The 9570-nt window shown below is 48.1% G+C and overlaps 1 protein-coding gene across 3 annotated transcripts; it reads right to left on the bottom strand.

Annotated features, from left to right (window-relative positions):
- Positions 1 to 674: 674 nt before the first annotated feature.
- On the bottom strand, positions 675 to 9414 carry STRADA (STE20-related kinase adaptor alpha). Of its 3 annotated transcripts, XM_009078749.1 has the most exons (12): positions 9355 to 9414; positions 8054 to 8111; positions 7181 to 7209; positions 4440 to 4542; positions 3936 to 4057; positions 3715 to 3823; positions 3502 to 3625; positions 3139 to 3310; positions 2396 to 2500; positions 2030 to 2271; positions 1384 to 1426; positions 675 to 827 (listed from the first exon to the last, which is right to left on the bottom strand). In XM_009078749.1, exons 1-12 carry the CDS (start codon positions 9388 to 9390, stop codon positions 675 to 677), a joined length of 1296 nt encoding a protein of 431 aa, XP_009076997.1. In that variant the 5' UTR covers positions 9391 to 9414. The 3 variants fall into 3 exon arrangements, with proteins under 3 accessions (XP_009076997.1, XP_009077000.1, XP_009076999.1); XM_009078752.1 differs by lacking the exons at positions 7181 to 7209; positions 8054 to 8111 and having other exon boundaries at positions 9379 to 9390; XM_009078751.1 differs by lacking the exons at positions 7181 to 7209; positions 8054 to 8111 and having other exon boundaries at positions 9355 to 9390.
- Between the last annotated feature and the right edge of the window lie 156 nt (positions 9415 to 9570).

A 9570-nucleotide genomic window follows, 5' to 3' on the forward strand; every position in this document is an offset into this window, starting at 1 on the left:
TCCCACACTGCCCCAGGCAGCTGGGAGGGGGGACTGGAAGGCCTGGCCTAGCTCAGAGTGCTCAGAAACTCTCTCCAGAGCTGGAACAATCAGAGGAATACATCCTGGAATAGCATCAGGTTGGCTTTGATCTCCCGTTTTCCATCACAAAGAACATAATTAAGAACATAATCCCCTTTTTTCCTCCATCAAACCTTGTCCTGTGACAACACTGCTAGAGGAATCTGACTAGTTCTAAGAGAATGCCCCAAAGTAAGAGCTGCCCAGCTCCCCTGAACACTAAGGCACCCTTAGAGGAGAAGGAACCAGGGAGGGCAGGGACATGCAGCCTCAGCTGTGATAGGAGGAAGCCAGTGATTTTAGAAACACATAAATAGAGACCATAACTCACTCACTCAACCCCCTCGAGTGATCTACCCATGCTCAGCTGCAGGAACAGAGGCTCCGGGCACTGCACCTTCTGGAATTCTCCACAGTTCCTTGGGTTGATCCTTCCCCAGCTCAGGTCTGTCCATTTTTTTCCAAGCTACTTCATTAGTAAACAGGCAGTTCCTTCCCAAGGACCTGTAAACTCTTCTGCGTGTAACATTCATCAGCTTTTATGAGCAGGACCAATAAATTACAATGTCCAGAAAGCTCCTCCAGCACTCAGTTTTTCTACAACACTTGTTTCTCTAGAATTCCCAGTCATCCACATCCAGCTGCTCTAGATTGGACACCAGCCCAAAGATGCCACTGGGGTCCTGGGGCCGCGTTCCTTCGAAGCTGGTGATGGGGGTGACGGGGCGCAGGAGCTCCGGGAGTGCTTCGGACGCGCGGCGCTTGATCTGCAGGGCAGGGCAGAATCACACAATCAACCAGGCTGGAAGAGACCTCAGAGATCACTGAGTCAACCCTACCGTGGTTACCAGACCATGGCACTAAGTGCCACATCCAGTCTCAGCTTGAAAACCTCCAGGGATGGTGAATCCACCACCTCCCTGGGCAGCACATTCCAATACTGAGCACTCCCTAAAAAAAAAATCTCTTCCTAATATCCAACCTAACCCTCCCCTGATGGAGCTTGAGTCTGTGCCCTCTCCTCCTGCTGCACGTCACTCCAGTTTGGTCTTGTTAAGGACCAGTTCAAACTGCCTCACCCTCAACATCCTGTGGTGAAAAACTGTTTACAACCTCTGTTAGCTGAGAGATGCTCTCAGAACAGCCCAGGAGGACGTGAGGATCACCAAGCCACACTACAATTAGTCACCAACCTAACTTCCTCCTTTCAGACCACAGAAAAATTCAGCAACTCAGCATTCCCACCCCAGTGACAACTACAGCAAAGCCACTGTGCTTCACCTGCAGATAACTGTTCCTGACCTGCAGATAACTGTTCCTTACCTGCTTGAAGAAGGGGTGACTGAGCAGAGTGCCTGCGCTCGGCCTGCGAAGGGAGGCAGAAGAAAAAGTGTCAGTGCTTGAAGTCAGTTAGGAGAAGAAATAAGAGACATAGGTCCTTCTGCCTCTCCTTTCTGTCCCAGTAGCACTGTTTGTTAAGTATTTATTATCACATAATTCTTCATGCAAGGAGTTCAACCTTCTTTTGAACTTTCAAGTTACCTACTTGCTCCCCCAACACGTGGCCCAGGACACGGCTGAGCAGTGGGGAACACTGGAGAAGTCTCAGAGCTACAGATAAACCTTGTGCTCACTACTACTTAGTCCCTTCCCATCATGACTCACTCCCTGCAGGCCGAGGAGAGCTGTCTGCAGTGCTGGGAACTGGGTAACCACAGTCTCACATGGGCCAGAAATTCAAGCTGTTCAGTTTATTTCTCACTTTGCAGCACCACTCTACCCCCCAAAGAAAGGAATTCCTCAGGGTCTCCTTAAAAATGCTCAAAGTGTTAACACTGCCCTTGTTTTTCACCCCTGCACTGCTCTCCCCACCCTCAGTCCACTCCACTGCTGGGAAGAAAACAGTGCCCAACCTCTGCTGCCTCCCAGTGCCATCAGAGGGCCAAGTGCAGCTCTGCCCTGGCTGTACCTGAAGTCAGGGTTCCTTTGGAGACACTGCTCCACGAAGTTGTGGAAGTAGGTGGAGAAGGTGCGGAGATAGGGGTGCAGGGCTGGCTCCCCGTTGGCCGCCCGCGCGTTGCTGATGGCTGTGCCCTCCCCCATCCCATAATTAGCACTGGAACGGGAGGTCTTCATGGTCAGCTCGTCTGCAGGAATCGTGGTGGTGTCCAGCAGGCAGGGAACTGTGCCATTCAGCTTTTCCAACAGCATCTGGAAGAGCAGAGGCATAAACAACATGGCAGAGTAAGTTAGATTTCCCACTGGTGTGGGCAGGATGAGCTTCACACCCCATGCCAGGAGGAAGGATGGGAAAGGAACAGCCCTGAGGCCTCACCTGAGTAGAAGGCATGTCTTTAAATGGGACATGCCCATTTGCCAGCTCACAGGCTGTTATCCCCACGCTGTAAATGTCAGACTTTGCATCGTATCCCTGGAGATTCTAGGTGAGGAGGAAAAGAGAAATTAGCCTGTGGATTTAGATGTGACTGACTGGGCCAACAGTTATGATCTGGTTGTAGATCAGCAAACCCAAGTGAACAGAGCAGGAACAGCACAACCCACAGACAGGATGGTTTGGTGTAGTGAGGGGTTTGGTTTGTTGACACACACACAGAGTTAAGGGCAACATTTATGCAAGCGAAATCTGCTCACTGGCAGGGAGGGCACCTGCCTTGGGGTGCAGCTAACCCAACACCCTGAGAATGAGAATCTGTAGAGGTTCCTACAAGAAAACTCTTTAGTCACATAGATCAAATTCTGCCTACTCACACTGCACCCTGCCCAGATCAGTTCCCTCTAGTCTCTCCCCTTCCTTTTCCTTGCACACCTTCTTCAGAAGGCAAAGAAAAGACAAGGTTGGGCTGCCCAGCAACTGCCCCTTCTGACAGGAACAGTCTTCCCCTTGCTAAGGGTCACTGGTCCTAAGGCAAAAAAGGACTGGAAAAAAAGGATAGAGCTCATCAGGAGAAAAAGCAACTTGTGGCCTCACCCCACACCCCCTGAAGATGCCCCTGAGAACTCACAACATCCCACAGAGATACCACAGGTCACTAAACACGAGCAGTTCTTCAAACACACCTGCTGCAAGACCTCGGGGCTGAGCCACGGCAGCACTTTGATGCTGTACTTGGGGAAGTCATGAACCACTTTGAGTCGCTGCCCGTGGTTGATCATACTCAGGTTGCTCCTCAGGCCAGAGAGGTACACCTTCCCATCCACAGAGATCAGGATGTGGCTAGCTTTAACACTCCTGGGAGAAAGGGAGGAACAGTCAGCTTCCCTGGCCTTTACTGGACAATACTTGATTTGCTCTAGCAACGAAGGAATACAAAACTCAGTGTGTTCTGTGTCTCCTGAACCATCCTCTCTCTCCTCTCCTCGGAGCAGTATTTCCAAGAAGTCCCACCAGAAGGAAACTGGATCAGTTTGCTTTGTTCATACCTGTGTACATAGCCCATATGGTGGATGTAGTCGAGTGCCTTCAGAACCCCTCGGAGGATATAAGCGATCGCCAGTTCACTCATCCCATCCATGAAATGGGTACAGATCAGATCTTTTGCAGAACCTAAAGAGAAGCAAAACACCTCAGAAAGGGTCAGAACAAACACTGCACAGAGCATGATGGTCAGACAAAGGAACCTCCTCTGCACCTACCATAGGCCATGAAAGATGTCACTACCCACAGCTCATTGTCGGCTATGAAAGTTGCTTTGTATGGCACAATGTTGGGGTGGTTGAAGAGCTTGGACACATGAAGTTCCCCCTAAAATCAAGCAAAGATCAGCTGATTAAATGCAGAGATGTGACTCTCCAGACAAGCACTGCTCTGGCTGTCCCCTCCCAGAGCTGCACTGTGTGTTAGGGGTTGGTGCTACCTGCAGGAACGTGACCATCTCGTTCGTGCAGGCCTCCAGGTTCACTCTCCTCACTGTCACATACTCTCCCGTGGGTTTGTACCTCGCCAGGTTCACAACCATCAGGTCTTCAAAGCCTCTGCCTGAGAAGAAAAGGAATTAAAGCCTCAGCAACACAACCACACACTCCTGCAGGACTCCTCCAACCCCTGACCCTTCCGTAATCTTTACACTCCTATTCCACTCAGACTGGTTTTGGTTAGATCCTGCCTTCCCTGGCATGTGTCCCATCCTCCCAGCCAGCAATACTGTCCTGCCACAAGGCCCACAAGGGCAGGGACAGGTTCCAGGCTGCTCCTGGGGACTGTACTAGCACCAACCCTCCACACACCTCCCTGAAAGTCTTGAGCACCACATTTTTCATTCAAATGAGGTTAAGCTCAGAGCTGACACACATCTAGTGCCAAAAACAAGCAATCAATCAAGTGGAGGCCAAGAAACCCTCCATCGCTCTGGCAGCATTACCTATGATGGTGAGCAACTCATAGCAGCTGCTGTCTGGAAGGAAGTTGCTCATGGTGTCCCTTTTAGGGGAAGACGCTATCGACTCGGAGCTCGCCTCATTTGTCTGGGGGGAAAAAAAAAAGAATCAGGTCAAAAGAAATGAAGATCACGTGCTGGAAAACTCATCTGTGCCTTATGTTAGCACACACCTCGAAACAGTGACAGCACTGAACACAGAACTGCTGTTAAAATAAGCTTCAACAGTCACTTATCGACTGCAATCCAGGAGATGCCTCATTTCAGAGGATCCAGACATCTGTGTCACAAAGCACAGGCTGACAGTCACAGTAGGCAGGAATTTATCCAGGAATGTTTGGATAAAGCCAATTTTTACCCCTCAGGACAGCCCAAGCACCTGCCTTTCTCCCACTGATCTCCAGCTCCTTGGCCTGAGCCAAAGGGAAGCTGGTCCACAGCACTGCCCTGCTCCCTTGGAGCATTCCAGGGGCTCCTGGTTTTCAGCTGCTCCCCTGGGATCAGCCCAGCCCAGCTGGAGCTGCTTAGCTGAATGGTGAAGTGATGAAGAAAATCAGACACGCGTGACAAGAGAAGCTCCAAATGAAAGCATAAACTGCAAAGCATTAGTGCTTCCAGGAGAAAAAAAAATCAGAAAAAAACCAGGGAATATAAAGCCCCTGAGCATCCCCAAGCCTGTCAGCTTCCCTTCACTCCACCTGAAGACACAAAGCTTCCTGCCTTAGTTACACACACACGAATCTTTCCAAGCAGGATTTTGCAGATGATTCTTGTGAGTTCCTTTACATCTTCCAAGTGCCTCAAACTTCCAAAAAGTCACAAGGACAGAATCCTAATGGGGATTAAAATTTATCTGGTGTCCAAAATTGTATTTAGTTATCTCCAGTTTCCAGCCCATTAACTCCTCCTGACATTTGGAACACCAACTCAATTTTTCCACCTCATCCTTCACCAACTGCACATGCCCTTTATCAGACCTTTCCTGGTGGTACATGAAGCAGAAAAAGGTTGAGCCTTTTCCTAGCCTGACAGCAAACTCCTTTTTTATTTCCAGCCCTGTAAGATGGAAACAAAAAAGTGACAGCTGAAAAACAGAGCACAGACAGGAACTGGCTGTCAGCTACCTCTGGGTGCCTAAGTGTACCTGGAGAGCAAACAAGTCATATTTCCCAAGCTCCACCTTTTCCCCTGGCTTTGGGGAATAAGAGAGGTATTTTTCAATCAAGGGGAAAGGCAAGAATTAAGATCTGTTATCAATGCTATCAGCTCAAACAACTCAGTCCTGTTTCAGCACAGATAACCCCTGGGATCAGGACCCCCAAAGCCTTTCTCCTGTCCTACCAGTTCCTTGGCTCTGAACACACAGCAACTTTCCAGTCAGGATTTCAAACCCCTCCTAAAGAGAGATCTGACAATTCTGATCTCTGTTGTCTCACTCATCCCTCCTTCCAGCCATTTCACACTGTCCTGTCAGGAAAGAGGCAGCTGGGACCCTCTGAGGCAGAAAGGCACCACCCAGGACATGGAAGCAGAAGGTTGGGAAGCAGTTATGGAGCAGTGACAGCTGGTGAGACACTGAGCAAAATGTGAGTGCTTTGCTTTGTTCAAGTCCATTCCAGATAGAGCACAAGCCAACAAAACAGATGCAGAGAATGAAATCAATCTTACTGATGTGTACAGCAATGGGGAAAAAATGCTGTGAATTCCCTGTGTAAAAGTCTTCCAGCACAAGGTCTTCACTCACCTCTCCTCGTCGTGTTAGCAGTGACCAACAACAGAGGTAAAATGCACAAGGAGCTCTACCAGAAAGTTACCAACAGCATACAAGAGTTTGAAATGTCATTTATGAGTTACTGCAGAAAGCTCCTCGGTGGTTTCACACGGGACAACTTTGGTGTGTGGTCAGGAGCCAAGTGAAGTCCCACGGGAGTGGCTTTGTGGCAGGACACTCGTTTAGAGCTGCTTTTCCAGGCTCTGCATCCCATCCCAGAGAGATGTCAAGGGAATTAGGCTTTGGAAAGCAGCCACAGGTACAAATGCCACCACACACTCAGTCTCGTGGCACTGGCAGGATCTGCATTTGCATAACAACACTCATCCCAGTCGGGAAGAGGAGCATCAGTTTTGTTCTCTGCCTTCCTCTCCACCTCCTCATTCCCTCACTCACTCCCAGCATAACCAACAATAATTTTCCTCCCACCTCTCTCCCTCAATTATTTACCTTCCTCTATAGCTCTGCTGGGAAAAAATAGGCTTTTCTTTAGCTATAAAAATCAAAATGAGAATCAGCAAAAGCATCCCAACCCCAAGGGAATATTTCAACAAAACCAAAACAAGGCTCATCTCAATCTGCTTCCAGCACATGCACAACCCTCATAAGTCCCATAAAACTAAGCTCTTTATTCTCTAAAACCCCTCAAAAAGAGAAGGGCTGGGGGGGAGAGAGAGGATGATGACACAACTACAAATCCAAGAGATTTAGTTTAAATTTTTGCCACAGAATTATCACATCACCGAACTCTTTTGTGAGTTTTTGCAAAACCACACACCAAAATCTCCACTCCAGGGTGAAACCTGTGTCCACACTTGTAGAGCTAAAGACAGAGATGAGATATAGAACTAAGATAAAAAGAAAAACAAACAAACAAAAAAAAGAACTCAAACTTCCACAAGGAATAATCTCCATGCAATGAACCACAGCACCACAGCCTGCACAGGTCACTTACTTTTCTCCGAGAGTCACCCGGAGGCTGCTCTGGAGTAAAGAAATTAGTTGTTCACCACGTTGTGTTCAACAAACACCCATCAAAACACAGCTGGAAAACTGACTAAATAACCCCACACAATTCTGATACCAAACACACGTGATTTTTGTTGTCATTTTATACAAAGACATTGAATTTGCACATGAAACTGCAGTACAGATACAGAATTAAAGAGGTTCACTTGCTGTTCATGGGTTTGCCATAAGTGAGGTGACAATTTTAATTGTAACTCTCAGTATTATCCTCCTGCTCATTGCAGGGGGTTGGAGTAGAGGATCTTTAAAGGTTCTTCCAACCCAAACTCTTCTATGAGCCTAAACACATTCAAAGATGACACACTTGGCTTAGATACAGAAGAAACTGTCTAAGGTTTATTGAAAGCCATAAAAACTCTTCCACTCCACCTGGAAGCTCAAGATCTAGGCATGTTTCCCATGCTCTGATTATTCCCTGTGGCACTGAGCAGGAATTCTGCATCCTAGTGGGGAATTTGGGGGTTTATGCACCAAGAGGAGCACAAACCCAGCGCTCTCCTGCAGCCAGCAGCAGCTTCAAAATCCAGTTTTACTCAGAAAATTACCACTGACATTCCCAAACCCCCAATCTCTTTCTCTTGCATAGGAAAAAACAGTGGCTGTGCTAATACAGAACTAAAACTGCACTGCCATCAGCATGGAAGTGATGTCCAAATAACTTCCATGTTCAATTCCTATGCTTAGCCGACATGAATAACCAGATTGAATCATCTCTGCTAGTGTTCACTACCAAACTAACAGCCCCTGCAGCTAAACCAAAACATGTCTAACAGTGTCATCTAGCAAGAGGAAAACTTACCTCCAAACAGCTCCAACTCTCTCAGGCCCTCAACAATGAACTTCTCGGACACCCAACGCTGCAGGGGACAAAAACGCTCCAGAGAGTCAGTAATTCCCCTTAGAGACAAGTGTCTTTTCCCCATTCCCCACTAAAAACCACAAGAGAATCAGCATTTCAGTGATTCTGCTGTGGTTTGAGACTGGTTAGCTGCAGCATCAGTGCAATCCTTGCTTTGGGCAAGACCATGGCACACAACCACACAGGTCCTGCTGCTGTCCCCAACCCAAGGGCACTTGCAGTAAAGCTTAACATCATTTTAATCACTCAAACCAGAACCTCTAGACATGCACATACAGCAAAAAACACTCATGCTACAGCAAAAAACCTCAGCAAGCTGCAACTCCCTCGTGCAGGCAAAAAAAAGTTGTTTGCTTGGGTGCAATAGGTGTGAAAAAAACTATTTACAATGAGGTGAAACCTCAGAGAATGTAAATAATTTATCTATATCTACTGAAATTAAATCCCTTGGTTATTTATCTACTGATTGAATGCAAAACTAGAACATAAGCATTTTGAAGCTGTCATTCCCTTCAAGAACTCATGCTCAAAGTGCACAGCAAGCATCAGGTTGTGCAGAGGAATGTTTGTACCACTCAGCTCTGAGTGAACTAAAAGGTATGTGTATACAGATAACACACATCAGAATATGCAGTTTTAGGCTTGCAGAGTGTTAAGTACAAAGTTAGCATTAAGCAATCAAATCCCCACGGCAGAATTTGTCCACTTCAATGTATCTAACTTAAAGATCAGCTGATGTTTAGTGGCGTTTGGGCAAGTCAGTCCTAGAAAGCACCAAGGAGGGTTTAAGCTGAGGACTCAAAACCCAAAAAGGGATTGTTATGTAGAAGGCTTAAAACACTTTTAATTGTGGCTTTCTTGCATGAAACTTCCTCACTGAAATAAACAGGACTAAACAAAGCTGTTGTGCTTAGCTTTGCAAGGTAAGTTCAGGGAGGAAAACACAACCAGCAGCTGTGGTGGGACTGGGGTGAGGCACTCCTTAGAGAAAAGTTGAAAATAAACAGCATTATGCCCCTTTTCCTCCCCTCTGATCCACTGCAGCAACTCTGCTCCACACACCGAGGAGACACTCGTGTGTGTGCAAGCAATAAAGAGGTGAGCAAAGTGTTTCCCACCGGTGCCACACCAAGCCCTGCCCTGCAGCTCCTCCCGGTGCTCTGCGGGCCCTGCCCCTCTGCACAACCGCCAGGCGGTCCCGACCGGCGGCTGAGGGAAGCTGGAAGGTCTTCAACACTCACCCTAATCCGTTCGGGTTTACTTACAAGAAAAGACATGGAATCCGCAACTGTGTTACCACACGCGGCAGGAAGGGGGAGAAACCTGCGGGCACAGAGCTCGTCAGGCACTTAGCCCCTCGCCCTGGCACCCTGTGCCAAGCCCCTCCTGTCTCAGCCCCTCGCCCTGGCACCCTGTGCCAAGCCCCTCCTGTCTCAGCCCCTCGCCCTGGCACCCTG

The sequence above is a fragment of the Acanthisitta chloris genome, unplaced genomic scaffold (assembly GCF_000695815.1).
Source record: "Acanthisitta chloris isolate BGI_N310 unplaced genomic scaffold, ASM69581v1 scaffold4637, whole genome shotgun sequence".
Lineage (NCBI taxonomy): Eukaryota > Metazoa > Chordata > Aves > Passeriformes > Acanthisittidae > Acanthisitta > Acanthisitta chloris.

Bases quoted from the DNA above. Each gene is read 5' to 3' on its own strand.
- STRADA (XM_009078749.1), bottom strand. From the start codon at position 9,390: ATGTCTTTTCTTGTAAGTAAACCCGAACGGATTAGG. The intron at 4,058-4,439 runs GTAATGCTGCCA...TTTTCTTCTCAG, and splicing joins TGAGTTGCTCACCATCATAG to GCAGAGGCTTTGAAGACCTG. The intron at 3,626-3,714 runs GTAGGTGCAGAG...GCTTCTCTTTAG, and splicing joins GACATCTTTCATGGCCTATG to GTTCTGCAAAAGATCTGATC.